The sequence below is a fragment of the Diplotaxodon limnothrissa genome, linkage group LG4 (genome assembly GCF_057381915.1).
Source record: "Diplotaxodon limnothrissa isolate DT_005_m linkage group LG4, D_limnothrissa_male_GT1.1, whole genome shotgun sequence".
NCBI lineage: Eukaryota > Metazoa > Chordata > Actinopteri > Cichliformes > Cichlidae > Diplotaxodon > Diplotaxodon limnothrissa.
In genome coordinates, this window is record NC_140599.1 from 22,751,472 (window position 1) to 22,774,017 (window position 22,546).

The following is a 22,546-nucleotide window of genomic DNA, read 5'->3' on the forward strand; positions in this document are numbered from 1 at the left end:
TTCAGCTCAGAATCCGTTGCATCTGCAATTAAACAAATGTGTGGAGAAGCACAACCGTGCTGTGGCGAATTAGCAAAACTATGAAACCTGGAAAGTATAGCATATGTCGCAATTTTATTTCCCTTTTCTCTTCACTTGCAAAAAATGTAAAAATGGTTTCATCATCTGTGTCATTGTTAGTGAACACGAGCAGTGAACATGTTTAGCTGAGCTCTCGTTAATTGGATGTTTCCATCATTCGTGCCATTAAAGACAGAAGAGCAGAAGAGCAGGTTATGCTCTGAATTTCAATACAAGAGAATTAAGAAATGCACAAGGACAGGAGGACCAGTACCGGCCAGTCAGCTTCATTAATGTGCAACTCCCTGACTGTTTTCCGGTGTTACATCAGAGTGGCATGCTCGCTTCAAACAAACTGCTGCAGGGTTCACCTGGAAGCTGCCTGAGGCAACTGCTTTCACACCCGGTGTGATTGGCATGTTCTTACCTCCCCAAATGAGCAAAAATAAAAAATTCCCTGAGCCTGATTCTCACGCTCTAAATGAGGTTGGTCTGAAAGCGCCTCTTGAAGGCTTTTCCTTCCATGTCTCATCACTATTCCCATTTTTCTCTCTTCCTTTGCTTATCTGTCTGCCCCTCTCTCCCTCTACCTTAATCTTTCACTCTGCCTGCACCTCTTAATGTTTTTTTTTTTACTTCCTCTGGATCAGTGCCCACTGTGCCACCAGGAAATGTACAAGCCGAGGCTGTCAACTCCACTACTGTGCGCTTTACCTGGACTGCCCCGAGCCCGCAGTTTATCAATGGAATCAACCAGGGATATAAGGTGAGCAGCTCCTTTCTGTAAACTGGTGCACTCTGGTGGTCAAGAAGGGCATTGTTGTTACAGTATACAAGCACTATCAGTCAGATTTTTTTTTTAACTCACTTGATAAATCCTAAAAAAATCTTTGGTACCCAAAATGTCCACAATAACATCTCCTGTTATTCAATTTCCAGCTTTTGGCCTGGGAACCAAGTCGGCCCAACGAAGTCGCTGTGGTTACAGTGCGCCCCAACTTTCAGGACAGCGTTCACATTGGCTATATAGCAGGCCTTAAAAGGTTCACAGAATACTACACTTCAGTATTATGCTTCACTACCCCGGGAGACGGTCCCCGCAGTCCGCCTCAGCGGTTACGCACACATGAGGATAGTATGTGTCCCTGTTCAGGAAGTTATGTTGGTATTTAAAGATCATTATGTGCCAGGCTGTTGTCCTACTCATACGCTATTTGTTTTTATTATGTTTTTATAGCCCCTGGTGCAGTGGGACACCTTAGTTTCACTGACATATTGGACACCTCTCTAAAAGTTAGTTGGAAGGAGCCACAAGAGAAAAATGGTATTCTCACAGGTAACCATTAAAGATGACTATATAACATGATTATGTCCCTTTGCGTTGTCCACTGTTTTAAGTCACCAAGACATAAAACTGAAATTACTGCGTAACTGTTTGGTAATTCCCCACCACTTTCAGGTTATCGCATCTCCTGGGAGGAGTTCAACAGGACAAATACCAGAGTAACCCATTATTTGCCCAACCTGACTCAGGAGTACAAGGTTACGGGGCTCACTCCTCTCACTACTTACACCATCCAGGTGGCAGCCATGACCTCCAAGGGCCAAGGCCAGCTCTCTGCTTCCACTATTTCCTCTGGTGTACCCCCAGGTCAGGCCTTTACTGAGTAGTTTAACGATTAGTACTCGGTAGACACTAGAATAGTAATTTTACTGAGCGGATTTCTGTTCAGCAACCTCTAAATTCTATGAACAATTCAATTACTACTATTCAAGTGTTCATTCAATTCTTCACTACAGAGCTACCTGGCCCTCCAACCAATTTAGCCATCTCCAACATCGGCCCCCGCTCTGTCACTCTCCAGTTCAAACCTGGTTATGATGGCAAAACATCCATTTCCCGTTGGCAGGTTGAAGCTCAGGTATGATTTAGTTAGACATTTTAAGATTATTGTATTTATCTTTATTTTCATGCTTAGGTTGAACTGTCATTTTTGTTTCATTTGTTCAGCTGCTGATACCACTCCATTTCCCTATGCATTTTAGATTGGTATAATTGGAGAGAATGAAGAGTGGCTAATGGTTCACCAGCTGGCTAATGAACCTGATGCTAGATCACTGGAGGTTCTGGACCTGAACCCTTATACTTACTACAGGTGAGTGCACACGCATCAAACCACTGCGCACCCTCCACACACAGAAACTGTCTCTCCTGTCTAATGTTAGATTAGGAATTATTTTAGCCTTTAACTCTGCTCATAAAAAGATCCTGTTCCCTTTTGCTACATTGACCGACTTTGTTTTTGGACATCATTAAAGCCCCATTTCATCAGACCTGTAACAGATCAGTTCTAATCCTCTGTATCATGATCAACACCAGTTTATCCACAATGTTATCCACAGTTATCTGGCTTCCTTTGTTGCAGGTTCCGAATGCGTCAGGTAAACATCGTGGGCACAAGTCCTCCAAGTCAGCCGTCCAGAAAGATCCAGACCCTGCAGGCCCCTCCAGACATCGCCCCAGCAAATGTCACCCTGCGCACAGCTAGTGAGACCAGCCTGTGGCTTCGCTGGGTGGTAAGCCACCCTTCATTTCACATTGGTCCCAATTCAGTTAGTCTGAAGTTTATTGAGTTTCATCAGATATTATTAGGTCAGGACTCAATTTTGGATATGTAGATTTTAGCATGTTTTTGCATGCACCATGTAAAGGCTATTTTTAAATTACTTTTTTTTCTTCTGGAAATGTTGGAAAGTATGGTTGGGATAAGACAGAATTGGGAAAATGCCCTTGGGTTGTTAAAATTATTAAGATAAGCTTTGTAAAAATCTGATTTTGGTGAAGGACATAAAAATTCATCCATCCATTTACATTTTACGGTCCCATAAAAATCGTGGGGAAAAAATCACATAATAAAAAGTTTGCAATAAAATGATTACTTTGACAGTTTAAAATAAATAAACCTGTTTTCAAAAGCCTTAGTTTAGAAACCTTTTTTATGTTGTTTTTTTTGCTTCTGCAAATTTGCTGCTCTTCTCTGGATTCTCTTATATGATGAATAAATAAAGGAGATGATATTTACGATGGTTCAGAAAGCCACATGCACTATGTCCTTGGTTATGGCTAATTTCTGTGTCAGCAAGGTTCTCTTTGCGTCACCGCGGTGTCAACTAAGCACCGAGACACAGAGACTCGTGGCATTCCTGCAGCTCCTTAAAAGGATTAAAAAAGGTAGATATACCAGCAAATAGGTGTCAGCTGGGTAATAGGCTCTACAAATTGATGACATAGCTCACTGATCGTGACCTCCTTTCACAAGCTGAGTGTTAAACTGTCGTAAAAATTTTGTGGCTCACTTCATGGCTGTGGCATAGAAGCATCTATGAATCAGGACTGCGCTAATTTAAAAACTACAGCTCCTTATGTTCAGTGCACTTAAGCACTTGCAAACATCAATTGTTTGCAAGTGCTGGTGATAGCTACTATTCTCAAATAATTGATCTATGTTAATCTTATTAGTACTGACAGACAAAGTTAAGTGAAAGTGAAAGTGCACAACTCTGTTGCTTGTGAAGCTTGCACACAAGAATTTCACTCACATGTGCTGTACCAATGTACCTGCACATGTGATGTGACAATAAAAGTGATTTGATTTGATTTGATTGGAAGAATATTGTTGCATTTCAGTAATAATATATTTTTAAAAATCCGAAAAGCTATATTTATGCCCTGCTAAGCAACTACATTTTAATTGCTTTTCAAGACTTGTAGCCTAAATATGAACCTGTAGTTCCTGATTTAAAGTTCTACAGTTTTCTTAAAACATTATCGCATTTTAAAATCTAAGCTAATCCCTGCAATTCAAACGAATTCTTCTTGTTCTGGCAACACTTTGTACCTACTGTCAATTATGATGAAATTTCTATTGATCTTGCTTGAACTGTGGATATAAAAACAGCAACAACAAAAAATCATCTTAGCCTCTTCCAGAGTGGGAGTACAATGGCAATCCAGATCTGGTTGGGTATCGCATCCAGTACGCCAAAGCCGGAACTAAAGGGGGGGTCCTTTCTCACGTCATAATGGACCGCCTAGAGAGGGAGTTCACCATAGAGGACTTGGAAGAATGGACAGAGTATGAGGTCAGAGTTCAGGCCATCAACGGTATTGGCTCTGGACCATGGAGTCAGCCAGTCCACTGCAGGACAAGGGAGTCTGGTGAGAAAATAAATATCCTATGGCAACATAAATCACATAAATGTCATTGAAGTCTTTTAAATGTCCTCCTTTATCTTCTGCTGCAGTCCCCTCCAGCGGCCCCACCAATGTCTCAGCATTCGCCACCACCTCCAGCAGCATATTGGTGCGGTGGGGAGAGGTCCAAGAGACTGACCGCAATGGACTCATCTTGGGCTATAAGGTAACAGCTCTGACTGTTTGTCTGAAATTGAAACAGATTTCAGAGTAAAATTCATATAAATAATGTGCTTCTAAGTGCTAATACTCCTAAAGTCATTATGTAAAATATTCTGCATCTTTCAGGTTGTTTATAAGGAGAAGGACTCAGACACAGCTCCAGATTTCTGGACAGTAGAGGGAAACACCAGTCATAGTGTCCAGCTAACTGGTCTGGGCAAGTATGTGCTCTATGAGATCCAGGTATTAGCCTTCACACGAATCGGAGACGGAAGGTGCAGCTCACCGTCCATTCTAGAGAGGACTTTGGATGATGGTAAATTAACTTTTCCAAGCAACTTTAACCTTTCTGCTGTAGCTGAAGCTCTTCATGTTTCATCTCTAAACAAATGTAATATCAATAATGTTCTTTTTTCAAATGTATACATTTGCTTTTCTTAAATCACTGGATTTCTGTTATGTATGATATTCTTGCCTAATGATTTTTCATTTGCTGTTACAGTACCAGGCCCTCCAGTTGGCATCTTGTTCCCAGAAGTCAGAACCACCTCTGTTAGGCTTATCTGGCAACCTCCTGCACAGCCTAATGGAATTATACTGGGTGAGTTTACAATAAGCAGAACTTCTACTATAGACTTTGATAGCATTGGGAGAGAAAGTCAAGGCTGGTCAAGGCAGTGGAATTTTATTTTTATAACAGCTTTCAATATGTAGGAGTTATAAAGGGCAGTGAATGATATATTAAAGACATTAAGCAAAGGTATAAAAGACATAGAAGGCAATAAAAAGACACAAATTAATGGGATGTAACATGAGTAAAATATACGAGAAGATGAAAATCAGTTAAAATAAAAAAGACAAATTAAACAGAAAAATAAAAACTTACAGCTCAGCTTCAGTTCTGGAGTGTCCCAAATTAAATTTCATAAAAATGAGGGGGGAAAAAGAGCCTTAAGTCTTAAGCCATGATTAAAAAAAATTTTTTTGACCAAGAGTGGAATTTCCCTTCAAATTTCCCCATCTCCTCTGGTTTGATTTTGCACTGGAGCCAATTTGTTCTTCTTGCTTATCCCTTTTTATGCACGACTTTATTTTGATATGAGTTTGTCTTCTTAGCTTATCAGATCACATTCAGAAGAAACTCTTCAAATAGCAATGCTGCCACCGTAGATGTGCTGAGCCCCAGTGCACGACAGTACACAGCAGCAGGACTGAAACCAGAGATGGTTTATGTATTCCGGCTCACTGCTCAAACACGCAAGGGTTGGGGGGAGGCTGCTGAGGCTCTGGTGGTCACAACAGAGAAGAGAGGTTAGTGTAAAATGCTGTAGCTAAAATGTATTATTTAAATGATCCACCTCTAAATATTAAGGCTGAGAGGGACCGTGTGTGTCTGTCTGTGCCCTTTAGCTCGACCCCAGCCCACGAGCCGTCCCACAGTGCCTCAAGAGGAAGTCCAGGCTCGTAGAGTGCTGTTGTCATGGGAACCAGGCAGCGATGGCTTGTCCCCAGTTCGTTACTATACAGTCCAGTACAGAGAGCTTCCAGACAGCAACTGGACTGTTCACTCTGCATCAGTCAGTCATGAAACAAACTCCTATATAGTGGACAGGTAAACATAAAAGTCTGCTTTAATAACTGCATTACCCTTATTATTGTTAGTAGCTCTGTGTGACATATACATGCCTTCTTCTCTCCCTCAAGGTTAAAGCCATTTACTTCTTACCAGTTCCGTGTTAAAGCCACCAATGACATTGGAGACAGTGAATACTGTGAGGAGAGTGAAGCCATCACTACGCTACAGGATGGTAAGAATTTGTGACTAACCCAGCACGCACCACAGAGACATTATCTATTGATTTTTCCATTGAGTTTCTAACTGCAAAAGCATGCCTTTACATTTAAGCTTTGACTTTGAATTATCGCAGTGAATACTTTACGTCAACAGTATGTGTATTTACTGTCGAGCTGTTCTCCACCACACTGTTTGAACGCCGTATCGCTTTCCACAGCTATGCTGAACTGGTAACACAATGTTGTTGGTTTTTTATCTTTTCTAGCTCCAGACAAAGCACCAACAATATTGTCTGTTACACCCCACACCACCACCTCTGTACTGGTCAGATGGCAGGTAGGTTGGTAGCTTGAAAATGCTTTTCCTTTCTTTTATTTTGCAAAGGATAATAGAATAGAAACTAATATTAATTGGCCATCATTAATGTTGGACATTAAGCAGACTTCCTCTCCTCCTAGCCTCCTCCTGAGGACCATATAAATGGAGTCTTGTTGGGGTTCAGAGTCAGGTACAGGGAGCTACACTATGACAGAGTACGCAGCTTCACTGTCCGCACAGTCAACAGTCCCTCAACCAACTGGGCTGATCTTACTGGTGAGTTAGCTACTTTTTGAAAGCTTTTGCCTGTTATTTAAATACCTTCACTTAATTATGCTGCTTTAGCATCACCGAATGCTGCAGGCGATCCAAAAAATATAAACAGAAATGCGCTCTTTGCCATTTTTCTAAACCCGCTTTTATTCCTCCCTATTTTCCTATTTAAACTCCAGCTCCCTACAGCGTCAGGAACTTGAGTGAATCCTCGCTCACCCAGTATGAACTCGATAGTAAGTCGCGTATCTCTCTTTATGCCCCTCTCTTCCATTACCCTCCATCTGTTTGCATGTCATCTGTGAAAGTTTATTTGCACAAAATATGCCATTTGTATACTAATTTACAGCAAGTGTGCCTTCCATCCTCCCACTCATCTGTAGCCACTAAGGGACCACCGCGGTTTCTTACTGTGTGCAAATGACTTTAATCTCTCCAAGCTTCCCTGTCATTATTTCAGCATGCGTTCTGTCTTTTTAATCACTGACAAATCTTCCACGTCCCCACAAGAACCTCATCTTTTTATCAGTATGCTTCTTAATTCTCACACTCCATTGTTCTGCCACGGGCATCACTGTGACTGTCTCTCACCGGAGTAACTTCTTATTACTCTTTCATCCTAACTGTTCTATTAAAATACTGCTATGGGTTCTCTGCTTGCAGATTTGAGTAAACACAAACGCTATGAGATTCGTCTCAGTGTGTATAATGCAGTGGGGGAGGGTCCTAGCAGTGCACCACAGGAAGTGTTTGTTGGAGAGGCGGGTATGTTTCTTTTCTCTCTGTGCAGCAAGTTTGCAAGACTACTTACCCTTTATCTTTATTCAATTTTTAGCAGTTATATCACATAATAGCTCAATTACTTAAATCCTGCCCTTATCTAGTCCCAACAGCCCCTCCGCAAAATGTGGTGGTCCAGTCCTCAACAGCAACACAGCTGGATGTTACTTGGGACCCACCTCCTCTGGATGCCCAGAATGGAGACATACAGGGCTACAAGGTATCAATAATGTGTATTTATGTCCATGTTTATATTTTTTCATTGAAAACCTTATGAATCCCAAACTCTGTCATTTTCTTTCCAGATCTATTTTTGGGAGTTTCAGCTCCAAAATGAGACAGAGCGCCTGCGCACCCTGTTCCTGCCAGAGCTTGGGGTGAAGCTTAAAAATCTGACAGGATACACCACCTACATGATCAGTGTGGCAGCCTTCAACGCTGCAGGGGATGGGCCCCGCTCCCTGCCCACCAGAGGGCGCACTCAGCAAGCAGGTGAGTCACGCAAAATCCAGACGTGGACAGAAAGATTACAGTGATCCTTCAAAAGACCAGAGGGATTTATCTTGCAGCATCGTGCTTTTTGCAGTCTTTGGATCTATATATCTTATTCCTCTTTATCTTTCGTTAATCCCCCCTCCCCCTGTCATCTGCACAACGAGACGGCTCATTATTTAACCACATCGCTCGGTGGATACATGGTTTTCAAAGCTTTTGAAGAGTAGAGCGATACAAAAGGTGTTTTCATATTGACTCATTGTGTTTCTATAGCTTTAAGACAAATAACATAAAAGCTTTCCCTCCTATTCAGCAGGAAACATTCTCACTGAACAGTTTAGTTTTGTCCTGTGAGATGTAGTATTAGAGATCTTTTTGGCACATCCTACTGGACAAGCCATGGGGGAAGCAGCCTAATGACAGCAGGGGAGAAAAGAATACAAAGTGCGGGGGGACACATGTAGATTAGTATTTTTTGGCTACAACTGCACAAAGATGTCTGTGTTTACGAGCTAGTGAAAGTCCCTCCTCTGCGATTTCTGCAGAGAATGGTTTACAGTGTATATTTCTCACGTCTCTCCCACCCCCTTGAAGGCTGTGACATTGGCAAGGGGTACAAAGTGCTGAGAACTTAAAAACACAGGCAGGAATTTTGGCTCCTCACACAACAGGGTACTGGGAAGTGAGCCAACACAAGCTTTTGTGATTTTTATGCAGAATTGTGTCTAAATCCTGACACTTAGCTGGATCTGGGTTGGTTCAGCACTCAAATTTCTCAAAGCTGTTGTTCAAGGTCACAGAATGAATTTTAGTGTCACTTCAGTGTCTTCTTTTGGGTTTGGGGGAATTAGTTGCCTATACTGCTGTGCAGGACTTTGTTTGGTCCTCTTTCACGGTACCCAAATTTTTGAATTACATGCAACATTTAATTTCTGCTGATTATTCTTTTTATTTATTTTTTTTCTGAACTGTCCTAGTATTCAATTTCTGTGTTAATTTGCATAGCTTGTCTTTTATGAATTTGGCAAATGTTCTTCTTGGCTGTAGACACTAAGCACTGCCCATGGATTTCACTGATTTGCTGATCCAAAAACCAAAACTTTTTGTTGCCAGTGTAGCTTTGAAGGAAAAAGCACAAGTAACTAATAAAAAATGTTTTTAAAGAAAACTATTCATATTTACTTCACCGACATCTCTTGGTCAGTACTTTGCAGTGTTGTGACCAAGTCTTCATTGTATACATGGTTTCATCTCACGACTGTTATATTAACATCTCAACTTTTCCCACTTTCTTTGACAAAAGCGCCAAGTGCTCCGAGCTACGTGCACTTCAGCGAGTTGACCACCACTTCGGTCAACGTGTCCTGGGGAGAGCCGAAGCAGGCCAACGGCATCATTGAGGGCTACCGCCTGGTTTATGAGCCCTGCACTCCAGTCGATGGTGAGAAACTCCTGGAACCTAACAACTCTGCCATTGCTTGACATTCCTCAGCTTGCTTTTCTCACGCAGTGATTTACGACCTCAAGCCTCTTAACCATACTCTTTTTTTTGACCTGCGCTGCTTAAGCTTATGCTCTAATTTGTTACAGATGAGTGTAGGCCCTGCAGTAACATATATGGCATGGCTGATAAAATATGTTGGAGTGTTGTACAGTTTTTACCCTCAGTGAGAGCAACATGGTTAACAGCCAGCTAAATGCAGTTGCCTGAACCAGATTGTCGAGTAATTGGGAGCAGAGGTGGAACGCTGAGCTGCTGTGGTCCTGTGGCTATCTGCTAATCGACCAAGAGTTAAGCTAGATAAAGCAATAAATATATTTTCCTGGTCTCTGACAGTGAGTTTATCTGGTCTTGTGTGTGACTGTATGTCTGCGCTTATGCACAAAGCTTGGCTCTTTGTCGCTTGTAGAAAGCAGTATCTAGAGTCTTAGTGTTTCCTGTACAGACTCCTCTCCTCGCACTCCAGGTGTCAGTAAGATAGTGACAGTAGATGTGAAGGGCAGTGCTCCCCAGTGGATGAAGATCAAAGACCTGGCCGATGGTGTCACATACAACTTTCGCATCCGGGCCAAAACTCTCACTTACGGCCCCGAGGTTGAGGCCAACATCACCACTGGACCCGGAGAAGGTGGGATGCTATAGCTTTTCTTTATTACAGTGTCAGTAATCAAATCCTTTGAGGACTCCCTTGTCATTTTTTATCCACCGTTCTTGTTTTCTCAGGAGCTCCAGGCCCTCCAGGAGAACCCTTTATTTCTCGATATGGCACAGCTCTCACACTGCATTGGACAAGTGGCGATCAAGGCCGTGCACCCATCACGCGATACGTCATAGAGGCCAGACCATCTGGTGGGCCAATTACAAACATACATGTTGTTTGAGTTTTAATCTGTCCACCGTACACTTTAATTTTATTCACAGATTTTCTTATTTTGCCTTTAGATGAAGGATTGTGGGACATTCTCATCAAAGACATTCCCAGAGAAGTGACATCCTACACGCTTAATATGGACATGCTACGAGAAGGGGTCACCTACGACTTTCGAGTAATTGCCGTCAACGACTATGGCTACGGGTCCCCCAGTGCCCCGTCCCCTTCCATATCAGGTCGGTTGTAATATAAAATGAAGACTTACGCAGTGTTGTGCTAAATATCAGATATTAATATCTATTATTTTGGTTTCAGCCCAGAAAGTGTCTCCCTTCTATGAGGAGTGGTGGTTCTTGGTAGTCATTGCTCTTGTGGGACTCATCTTTATCCTCCTCCTTATTTTCATTCTCATCATCCGAGGCCAGAGTAAAAAGTATACCAAAAAAGCAGACTCAGGTATGAAACACACCTTAAACTCTGCTAATATCTCAGGCTCTCTCTCTGTTTGCAACCCAGGCAATCAAGTGGAATTTGTCTTCCTCTTAGACAGGTCTGCTGAGCGCTGCATTTTAATGACTGCAGCATCCAAAGTCTATCTTGTTAAACGGGAGCAAAAAGGCTCACACAGTTAGACAAATGGCCTTGATTTCCCTCCGTTGTTTGGCTGACAGGGGAAAGATGAGGGTTAATGTTATCAGTGAACAGCAGAAATTGGCAGATGAATAAATATTATTGTTCGTATTTTACTGCAGCAAGGATCAATACTGGAATAAATGGCTTGGCAGTGATTTAATGCTCAGGTCATTAGATAGACTGAGAGTAATTATTTAACAACAGCAAAGGTTGCTCCTGTATCACTGTATCAACAAGTCAATTATTTTCTTTAAACGCAAGGGTACGGTACAGGAAGTTAATCATTGTAAGTAGCCGTATTGTTGGTATTATTATTAATACATTATGACTGACACGCAAGAGTCGCATTAAACAGATGGGAGCAATGTTTGGGGGAGAAGTGAAAGTCAGGGCAAGCCTTCCTAATGCCTCCTACTACTGACTTTTTAGCTTAGCCAGTGTTCAGCATGGTGCCAAGGTTATCAGGGTTGGCCAGCTCAGACAAGGACTGTATGTGTGTGAGGACACAAAGATGACCTCTTAGTCCCTCCCAAACATTTCCCAGCTTTCCTAGCTGTGAACCTGTACTGCCAACTGGAGGCTGTTTTATCTGGAATCAGTATTAAACATTGGGCCTGACTAAGTGGTATTTACCTCAGCTTGTCCTGTACTTAAACAGCATTTTGACCTTTAGCAAGGTTTTGCAAATATAAATTAAGGAGAAACCATTAACAGAATGACCGTGCAAGTCTTTTTTTGTGTGTCAAAAATTGTGTTTTCCGAATACAGTGATAAAATAATCCAAGGTATTGAAATGTATTTTAGATTTGATTCATTTATTCCATTCCACAACCCACACAGTGTCATCCTCATACCCCCGTCCAGGCAACCACTCCAACTGCACGTCGCTGCCTCTGACGCACGGAGAGATGGTGCGGCTCGATGAGGGACGCTTCCCAGCCCTGGAGCTGAACAACCGACGCCTCTCTGTGAAGAACTCTTTTTGCCGTAAAAACGGCATCTATACCCGGTCAGTCAGCATCACCGTAAATACCTCCTGTGTGCATTATGACCGACGGTATTCAGCTGGCCACTGCTTTTAAAGCTTGCAAGCAGATATTCCATTTCTCAGATATATTGCTCTGTCAGTTTTGTCACGTTTCCTTTTCAAGTGTTTTTGTATTACTTACAATATATACAAGAATTAGTATTTGTTGTTGTGTGTTCCCCTCTTCCCTTAACAACAGTTCAACAGTTGCGAGTGAAAACAACTGAACCTTGAGGGCACCAGCTGGTGATTTGAGCCTCCTTCATCTCCTCTCATTGACATTCAGTGTTTGAGTGGTGCAAAAATACATATTGGGGGACAGCACAATACTGGCTAATTAACATTCAAAACCTCTTTGTCTGTTCATCAAAGCTTTAGGCAAGGACTGTCATGGATCGCGGGCTGCAGACCCAAATGCAGAGTTCTGAAACAGACTTTGTAAACAAAAAATGTAATTGTTATTCCAGGTAATCCAAAAGACAGCAGGAAATAACATAAAGAGGACTTATGAGACAGAACCGACTATTTATTTTTGGGCATGAGTGCAGAGGTTCTCTTACACGCAGTGCTACGCAGGCTATCACGACGCAGAATAATGTCAGCAGGACTTTGGTAGGCTGTGTCTTTGGTAATGATTATGCAAACATGAGATAAATAGAATTTCCCAAACGCTGCAGCATGATAAGCACGTGTGTAGACATAGGTCAGGGCTGGAGGAATGGTCAGTTGGTTGTGTTTGGGGGATGGTGCTTCAGCGTCTGCTTCTTGTCACAGCACTAAAATAGATGTTGTTTTTTTGCACATTAGTGTGCACATTGTGGTGGAATGTGTTAGGGGTGCACTAAAGGGCAGAGGAATCTGTTATTTTCTCCTTGACCAAGGAGGCCAAGGGGATCAAAGAGCCTTGAGTAGCTCCCTCTCTTTGAAGAGCTCCAAACTGGTACCGTACTGTTTGTTAATGATCTGTAGACTAAGGGAGGAAGAGCAGAAGAGCTCCCTGTGGGATATTTGAAAGGGTGAAGGAAAGAAGGATGAATTAGACAGATAAGGCGAGGGGGATAAATACAGTGCTCCTAAATAATTCAAAGCTCAGAATCTATTGCCCCTCCTCCCCTACACTCACATGGCTCCATCCTTTTTATGTCTGGTTCAACCTTGTCTTAATGTAGTTTTTTTTTTTCCACAGTCCACCCCCTCACGTCATCCCCTTTAACCCAGAGGAGATATCCCTTTGTTGTGTCAACCTTTTCATGGCCGTTGTCATGTTGTGTCTTCTAAGCCTGTTCTTGGCATTCCCGGTGATTTAGCGCCTGTGTGTACATATTAACTTTTTTTTTTTGGAGAGGTTGTCAAGGTTGTCTTCTTTATGCCTTAATATTCCACTTGACATCACAGCATTTTATGCTTGTCTATTCTGCCCCCACATACATTTTCCATTTCAGATCATTTAAACATTTACTTTCATGCAGTGTCTAGTTTATGCAATTCGTTAGTCTCTTTTTCTGAAACCAACTGAGCAAACCCTTCTTTTAATGTATTAGCCTGAGATGCATACTGAGCCCACTGATGTAGCGCAGTGATGCGAGGGTAGTGGTCCAGTTTTGGCTTTCAGACCATCCAATTCAATCTCAGCAGACCTTGAACGCAGCAGTAGTCATTACAGCAGAAGGAGAAAAATAATTGTCTGCACAGATGTTTCTCTCTGCTTCACTTCATGGACTTAATGACTGGAGCCGAAAGAAGTTAAGGAGTTCTTTTTTTACTTGACTTGCATTCATACTGTATGAGAACTTCTTAATGCTCACAAAGTTCAAGTCCACGCTTAGTTACCCAGCTTTTCTGCAGGAAGTCTAAAACTCTGATTGAGTCGCTCTGTGTATTAATTCAGCTCTAATCGCCACAGAGTGCTTTCATGATCTTCATGATCTTTTTTCTTTTTTGCATAAATTCTGTTCATGAGGTTGGCACAAGTCCACTGCCAAACTTCCACAAACACTTTGAAAGATTAGAAAAGAATAGCAAAAGTATAAGATCAATTCTAATCTCTGTCCTGCCTAATGTAGTGGCTTCCAGGAATGCACAAATAACCCATGCTGTGCTTGTCTGAATCATTTTTTTTCATAATCAATAAGTCTGTGCTGGATCTATTCATGTTGTTCCCACTGAACACCCTGTGGCTTCTGAAGCTTCATTTTTAGAACTGTTTTGGTGGCTTTCTTTAGTTGTCTCTGTGGTGTCAGTCACAGGATTGACACAGCTTTTTACTCCCGAATGAAAAAAAAAAGTGAGAGCTTAAGAAAATCAGTTCGGAGAATGCAATTATGATCAAAAGAAACTTCTTTTTTCTTATATAACATTAGCTCTTTATCATCTTCTTGCTTTTATAACTCTCCTTCTTAACTCTCTACTTTTCTTAATGTATTTTATTTCTTTTTTTTAAATTCAGCTCTCCTCCAAGACCAAGTCCTGGAAGTCTGCACTACTCAGATGAGGATGTCAGCACTAAGTATAATGACCTGATCCCAGCAGAAAGCAGCAGTCTGACTGAAAAACCCTCGGAGATATCTGACTCGCAGGTAAGCGCTGACCCAGGCTTACAGTCTATGCCCGACCCTGCGTCTGGAATAAGCAATTAACTTAAATTAAAAAGTCAAATTCAACTGTTTAAATTTCTCACGGAGAAAATCCTCAGGGCAAAGCTGTAACCTTTTTAAAGTTAAAAAAAAAAAACTTCTCTGGTTCAACTTTCTGTTCTTTTGTTACATTTGGCAACTATCCTCTTGATAAACTCAATTCAGCTTGTCACAGTCACCGCTTTGCTAGATGCAGAAGCAAGACAACTGTCTAATTATGAAGCAGCATTTGTGACGATAAATTAATGACATTCTGCAGCAATATCTGCCTCAAGTGGATCACCTCAAAATTAAATACCCTCTGTTAGCGTCGTGCAGTGATGGCTGACGTTTCTGGATCTTTTAATACTGATTTCTTTCATGGCAGGGGAATACACAGCCGGTTCCCGTGCCTCGCGTGTGCTGAAATATCTTCACAACTAATTAATTTTTGTCAAATAGAAATTGTTAATCTTGGCTTCCATGTCTCAGCTCGCAATATGATGAGTGTGTGCATAGAATAGTTTGGCCCAGTGAGGAGATGGGAGGCTTGAAGTGATGAGGGATGGTACCTACAACTGGCAGAGAAGCCGATTGTAGCAGATTCTGAACATTTGTCTTCCCACACCCGCGCTGTGTCTCCCTGGCCAATTTGTCTGGTACCTGCACAGGCAAAACATTGTTCATCCCAGTTTGAGAAAAAACAGATCTCCCAGGAGACGCAGGCTGGTGTTATTCTTTTCCTCTGCGTAGCCTCCCACTGTTTACCTGACACTTGTGCAAATAAATGGTGCTTCAACATCTGTTGAGCTACAGTGTCTCAATAGAGCAGTAGATGAGCAAGTGCTCATCAGGCACACAAATGTGCCAAATGTGTAATGCTTTCTGTGGGAGGCTTTTACTATTTTTTTATTTTAAACAAATACATGTAGCAGAATAACAAGAGGATTCACTCAGACAAGCTTTTGCCTGATGGTTTTGTGTTACAAGAAAAGGAGATTAATTCTGTAAACATTATCTTTCTCTAATTCTAGGACACACTTGTTTACATGTATCATGTTTGTACTCCATACAGCTATCGGTGAGCTTCTACATCTCAAAGATTCTCAATAGAAGTGATTATCTGGCCCATAGAAATGCACATGGATTCATAGATTTCCCATTGTCAATAGATATGTCCTGCTGTGCCGTGACTCAGTAGCTACTGTGTTGTTTGTCAACCAGCTGTACAATACTGGAAATAGAATTAGCCTTGATTTGAGACCATGAAAATGTAGCTGTCATTATACTCTGTAGTAAGCGTCGTAGCACGTGTTCTGCTTACTGTCCTCATTTTTTGCCAAAGTGACTTTGAACTGTTGACTGACAGGGCAGCGACAGCGAATACGAAATGGATCAGAGTCGGCAGAAGACCCACTCCTTTGTTAACCACTACATCAGCGACCCCACCTACTACAACTCCTGGCGGCGACAACAGAAGGGCGTCACTCGTCCACCGGCATACGGCTACTCCCAGCCCGAGCCCCTGGTGGAGCAAGAGTCACGACAACACCCACCACCCGTACCCCCCCTGCCCCCTCTTCCCCCTCTCCTCCCCCAGAGCGCCCAGTCACCACAGCCCCAGTGCCAAGGCCAGGGCACCCTCTTCAGGCCTAAGGGAAGCCGGACTCCCACCCCCTCCCTGCTGTCTTCCGACCCCCCCAGCCAGCACAGCACCCTGTACCGGCCCCCCAGCAGCCTCGGCTGTGCCGCTCAGGCACCTACCGCGGGCTTCTCCTCTTTTGTTTGACACACAGCTCTCCTTCCAATAACAACAGGACCCTGAGGACGAAACTTTGATTTTTGTTGTTGTTGGTTTATTTGTATTTTGCTCCTTTTCTTCTTCTTTTTTTTGATCTTTAGTTCTGTCTTACCGACAGAGTTGTTGCTCAATATTAAGCATTGCAGGCATCTTAAATAGTGCTTTCTCCTCTGTGAAGAGTGTATGTATGATTGTGCTGAGTGTGTACGGTTGGTCAATCTGTGTAATATGTATTTTATGAAAAGACAATCATTTGAAAGTTTTTGTGTTGCTTTAGCAAATTCATTTGAACGATCATCGATGTAAACAAGAGAGAACAGGACCTGAAGTTCTGAAAAAGAAATCCTTGTTTTCAAACCCCTGTATTATTGTTTAACATGAGAGCTTTATTGAAAACAACCACCTTAGAACCATATAGAGTATGGACCACTTGCGTTGCTGAGACTGGACAATGGAAAAACTGACTCTTATGGAACAAGCGATGCCTAACAAAGGACAAAATGTTGTGAGAAAATGACTCTGAGTTGGAGAGAGGCACTTGCGGTCACTGTAGCCCTCAGCTGCCTTTAAGTTTCTCACTCTGCCTAATCATTGTTGGAAATGCATTGTGTATTTACTATATGTACTTGTCTCATCTTGTTTACCAGATATTTATATCAAGCAGCTTCAAGCTCAATATTTTCAGAGCATCACTAGTGAAAATGTTATGAATCACATTAAAGCATTGTGGCACCTTTATAGTAGTCTGAGGATGTTGATTGTGTGCTCATGTCAGTAGATATACAAGCAAAGGCAAGCTTTATAATGTGTATTTGTTTGCTTTAATGTTATTCACAGAAAATTACTAAGACCCAAAAGCACAAATCCCCTTGGTTCATTAGATACATACACTTATCGGCCGCTTTAGTAGGTACACTTGTTCAACTTCTCATTGAACTCGATCATCTAATCAGCCAGTCACATGGCAGCAACTCAGTGTATTTAGGCATGTAGATATGATCATGATTAAAGTTCAAAGAAAGCATCAGAATGAGGAAGAGAGGTGACATGTTTGTTGGTGTCAGGTGGGTTGAGTATTTCAAAAACTGCTGATCTACCTCATCAAAATTTAAAATAGAAGGTTCCAATGGTAGGGTCGGGATTTGGTGTAAACAACAATAAATATGGATCTATCCTGCCTCCTGCCTTTGTCTTAGGCGGGTGCAAAATGGTCTGTATTTATATAGCGCTTTACTAGTCCCTAAGGACCCCAAAGCGCTTTACACATCCAGCCATCCACACACTGGTGATGGCAAGCTACATTGTAGCCACAGCCACCCTGGGGCGCACTGACAGAGGCAAGGCTGCCAGACACTGGCGCCACCGGGCCCTCTGACCACCACCAGTAGGCAACGGGTGAAGCGTCTTGCCCAAGGACACAACGACCGAGACGGTCCAAGCCGGGGCTCGAACCGGCAACCTTCCGATTACAAGGCAAACTCCCAACTCTTGAGCCCTGATCGCTCCATGGCATGAGGGGTACTTACTTGGCATATTTTGGGCCATTTTGTACCAATTGATCATTGTTTAAGGGCACAGCCAGGTTTACACACCATATCAGAAAGCTCATCTCAAACTGGTTTCTTGAACGCTACACTGCACTCAAATGACCTCCATAGTCACCAGATCTCAATCCAATACAGCAAATTTGGGATAGGTTAGAGTAGGAGATTCATATAATTGATGTACAGCTTAAAAATCTTCACCATCTGTGAGATGCTGTCAGGTTTGTATGGGCATCCAATGCATGTATTATTAACAAGCATATGAATCATTATATATTAATAGCTGTCAGTGAAAGAAAATAATAACTCATTTTGGTTAGTTTAAAAGAGAATGGAGAGTATCCATATCCACTAAGGGTTTCACAATGCAATAGATTTTACCTATAGCACAAAACCTTTACTTTTCAAAACTACCTCAAATTTTGGGGTGTTTCTTGATGTACTGGGAAGAAAACAGGAAATCAGTCACTTACAAAGATACAAAAGAGTAAATGATAATGTGCGGCAGGAGAAAAAAGTATGATGATGTGTGAAATCCGTCAGAATGGATTGTCACTTTTTTTGTTCATGTTACAAGGTGTGATTGCATTTATATAATTTCTGAATACATGATTCGTGTTACAGCTCATGGTACCATAGGCATATATTATAGTGAGAAATTTTCTAGGACATTTTTGCAAAGCTGTCTCTTTAGAAAAGGTGAATGGATATTGCTGTGCTGGAGTGTGACCTATAGTGTGCACACTAAAGCATTCAGTCTTCAAGGTCTAAAAATGTAATCTGTCCAATTTCCAGTGTGAACATCTCTGTGTACATCATTAAAAAAGAGAAAAGGGCAGAATAGCCATGTTAATGCTAACTCTTTAGAATAAAACATTCTATTTTGTAATGACCTTTTCCTCATAAATCATAATGAAATGGTGGAACACTGATGAAAATAATTACAGGATTTATGATTCTGACATAAAGAGAATTGGCAACAAACTCATTATAAAGGAAATCTAAACCATTTTAAAACCTGTAGAAATTAATTTTTCACAGACAGTCTTAAGTAGAGCATTTTGTATGATCTGGAATGCAAAGTCATTTTTAAGTGACACCTAATCCTACAGTGTACAAATGACCTGAATCTTAAACAAAACCATAATTGGGATGCAAAACAGCATGAGATACTGGGAAGAACTTGAAGAAGAACCTGATCCAGTGCAAGCATGCTGAAAATCTTAGGGATGGTTGGACAGGTAATCCCTTTATTTCAGGCCAGAAAACACTGATCTTAACCAAAGAACAGAAGGATCAGGCTCAAAGGTTTAGGGGTAAGGTGAAATCAGAAAACATCTTTCCACCATGGATATATTATATATAAATATGTAATTCTTCCGACTTGACTGAGCTCTTCACTCTAAGGAGATCACAGACAAATCTTCTGCTCACACACATTCAAGCCAAAGAGAGTGAGACAGAGACAGAAAGCGAGGCGCTCACGCAGATGGGGACAGAGAGCAGGAAAGAGATAGATCTGCAAATCTGGCACAGTTTTACATTTCAGTGAAACGTCTCCTCATGGGACTGACTTAAACAAAATTTGTCCTATTTCTGACTGTGTTTGTTGGAGTTCATAAGACCGCATTGGCAGCACAGTTAACTTGTCTGGTTGACTGGCGGGGGCCAAGTTATGGTGTGTGATAAAGAGAAAAATGAGAAGTTACAGCTTTCAAACTGTTTTAATGTGGGGGAGAGTTATTGTTAAACCAGAAGTCTTCTAGTTTATCTTATTTCACTCATAGATACAGTACACATAGTGCATTTCCTCTACATACACTTAGCTCAAGCCTCTTCTGCCAGATCAGTTAAAAACCTGAGGAGATGCTCATTTCATGAACACTGTCAGCTCCCCCAACTGTTTTCTTTTCACAACATTTCTCTGCAGTATGCAGAAATTTTTATGCACTAGTTCAATCAAGCAGAACTGCATAAACATTTGCCATTATACTTGCCCTTATATGTAGTGAACAGCTAAATTGATCTCAAACTGGGCAAAGTTATGTATTTTGGGGAGCGGTGACATGGCTAAATGGTCATCTTGCATCCAGTAGCTTCACAGCCACCCTACTCCAGTCTGCTAACACTATAAAGTTTAAATTGAACGTTTGAGAATGAGAGCAAAAAGCCAGATGATTTTAATTAACGTCAAACGACAGAAACGAGAACAACCGAGAATACCTAAAGAATGGGGTGGAGTGCAGCCCAGACAATATTGGATAAAAAATCATTTTCTGATGTTCCATTAGACAAGGATCAAAGATAGGTTAACTGGTGATTCTAAACGCACCGCAGGTGTGGATGTGAGAGTGTTATTATCTGTCTCTCTGCGTTGGCCTTGTGCTGGCAATCTGTCCAATGTGACCCTTTAGCCCAGTATGAGCTGCGATCCTAAGTGCGATAAGAGGTTCAGAAAATGGATAGAAAAAAGGAAATCACCTCCATTATTAAAGAAAATATGATTTTTTCTCCTTTATATCCACCTGGCAGTTGCTTAAAAAAGCTCACTTCATACAACTCCAAATGAAAAGGAAGAGTAGTACAGCATGAAATGTTAATAAAACAGAATGTGATGATTTCTAAATCAGAAAAACCCATAATTTACAACAGAAAACAGAACTCATATAAAATGTTTTAACTGAGACATATTACTGTTTTATCAATGATATTAGCTTCAAGTAATTAGATTAACTGGCAACAGTTTCACGGAAGTAAAGATGGGCTGAGGTTCAGCAGTTTACCCAATTCAAAACACTTTGAGAAATCACTGTCTTTGAACACAATTCAACGTGTCATCCACAAATGCAGGTTAGAGCTCTGTCACACAAAGAAGAAGCCATATGTGAGCATGATCCAGAAACACCATCTTCTCTGAGCCAAAGCTCGTGTAAATGGACTGAGGCAACGTGGAAAACTGTTCTGTGGTCAGGTAAATTGAAATTTGAAATTATTTTTTGAAAAACATGGACACTGTAACCTCTGGACAAAAGACAAGAATGAACATATGGCTTGTTAGTGGCACTCAATTCAAACCACGGGCTGCTGTTACAAGAAGATGGGATACTATAGAGTGTCTGTCCATGTTCTCAGCCATCCAGGTCACAGTAATGTAAGGAGCTTGGAAAGAAAAACAACTAGACTTCTTTAAGTTACTTGAAGATGTTTCACCTCTTATCTGAGAAGCTTCTTCAGTTTGGGTCACAGGTATGTGGCTCATGTGATGAGGCACATGATCAATAGTGGGTCAGCAACACTCCCACAAGGCTTAAATACCAAGGGAGTTTAAGTTTACTCTCATCATAAAAAGCCATATTCTCTCATCAGCTGGTGGGACAGATCGTCGGAAAAAAGCAAAGGCAGAAATAACTTTCAAATATTTGTAAAGGACGCCAGGACATGCAGTTAAATATGGAACATTGTGGTTTCAGAGAACAGCGTGGAGAGACAGACTTGCGTCACTACATACCTTGTGAAGTACGAAAGCGAATAGTCATGTCATTGGGTAGAATGACTTGTGTCCTTTAGTAATTATCAGCCATTTATGCATACCTTTCTCCTGAGGTAAAACCTGGGGTGCATATTTCTGCTTATTTGCATTACAGAAGGTACTAATGAGTGGACACTGACCGATGTCAGCTCATCAACCACAAGTTCAATACACAAGATAAATGCACAAGATCAAAGGGTTTGTTAACTCAATACAGTCTTTGCTGTTGTCAGAGAAAAATGTGTGGACGTGTAATAATTCTGACTAACATCCTTATTGGAACTGTAAAAGAAACGAAGGGCAAAGCTCACCTTTAAGCAGTTTGGCAATGTCACGCCTTCAAATCCCTCTGAAAACACCAGTCCCGTATAAATTTATCTTTGCCAATTTTTACTGATTTATTTAATACTTAAATCTTAAAACATGCAATGCTAGGCACTAAAACGATGACATCATTTCCCCTTTGACAAATGAACAAAGATATTCTCTACTCTTGCTCTCCGAAAATATCTAATAAGGCAAACGCAAATGAGTATTGTATAATACTAGAAAGGATATGAAGAATCATTTTAAAGAATGCACAACACTGCTTATTGATAAATGCTTATTACACCTTGGTATATAATAGCATCAATAAAAGGCTTAATATGTTCCTGGGTCTTTCAAGTACATTTTCTTGGTACATTAATTATTAAGTATTTAAACTGGCTAACCTATTTATATATTTATTATTAAAGATTTAATAAATTATCCTCGAGGTTTCCTTTGTGTCAGTGCGTCAAGGCAGTCTGAGTGGCCCCATGCTGGCACCCTGTGTCTTTAAGGACCCATGTAAAGAGGGCGTGTTCAAGCGCACTACCGCAGCAGGCGTTGTAGTGAGTTCATGCGCT

General features: G+C 41.4%; 1 protein-coding gene across 3 annotated transcripts in view; it reads left to right on the forward strand.

Annotated features, from left to right (window-relative positions):
• Nucleotides 1-16,593, forward strand: part of LOC146633808 (protein sidekick-2-like) — a 91,122-nt gene extending 74,529 nt beyond the window's left edge. The window contains exons 19-47 of one of the 3 annotated variants that reach the window (XM_085352535.1): nt 711-826; nt 1,000-1,195; nt 1,298-1,396; nt 1,520-1,711; nt 1,861-1,982; nt 2,107-2,216; nt 2,487-2,637; nt 4,042-4,279; nt 4,366-4,481; nt 4,604-4,793; nt 4,980-5,078; nt 5,594-5,788; nt 5,888-6,089; nt 6,182-6,285; nt 6,538-6,608; nt 6,731-6,866; nt 7,043-7,099; nt 7,527-7,628; nt 7,748-7,863; nt 7,949-8,135; nt 9,442-9,579; nt 10,106-10,267; nt 10,363-10,488; nt 10,582-10,746; nt 10,826-10,966; nt 12,008-12,152; nt 14,617-14,746; nt 15,817-15,863; nt 16,152-16,593. In XM_085352535.1, coding sequence (XP_085208661.1) covers nt 711-826; nt 1,000-1,195; nt 1,298-1,396; nt 1,520-1,711; nt 1,861-1,982; nt 2,107-2,216; nt 2,487-2,637; nt 4,042-4,279; nt 4,366-4,481; nt 4,604-4,793; nt 4,980-5,078; nt 5,594-5,788; nt 5,888-6,089; nt 6,182-6,285; nt 6,538-6,608; nt 6,731-6,866; nt 7,043-7,099; nt 7,527-7,628; nt 7,748-7,863; nt 7,949-8,135; nt 9,442-9,579; nt 10,106-10,267; nt 10,363-10,488; nt 10,582-10,746; nt 10,826-10,966; nt 12,008-12,152; nt 14,617-14,746; nt 15,817-15,863; nt 16,152-16,593 — 4,295 coding nt within the window. Of the gene's footprint in view, nt 1-710; nt 827-999; nt 1,196-1,297; nt 1,397-1,519; nt 1,712-1,860; nt 1,983-2,106; nt 2,217-2,486; nt 2,638-4,041; nt 4,280-4,365; nt 4,482-4,603; nt 4,794-4,979; nt 5,079-5,593; nt 5,789-5,887; nt 6,090-6,181; nt 6,286-6,537; nt 6,609-6,730; nt 6,867-7,042; nt 7,100-7,526; nt 7,629-7,747; nt 7,864-7,948; nt 8,136-9,441; nt 9,580-10,084; nt 10,268-10,362; nt 10,489-10,581; nt 10,747-10,825; nt 10,967-11,983; nt 12,153-14,616; nt 14,747-15,816; nt 15,864-16,151 lie in introns of all 3 variants that reach the window. The other 2 variants (XM_085352534.1, XM_085352536.1) reach the window with 2 other exon arrangements.
• Nucleotides 16,594-22,546: the final 5,953 nt, after the last annotated feature.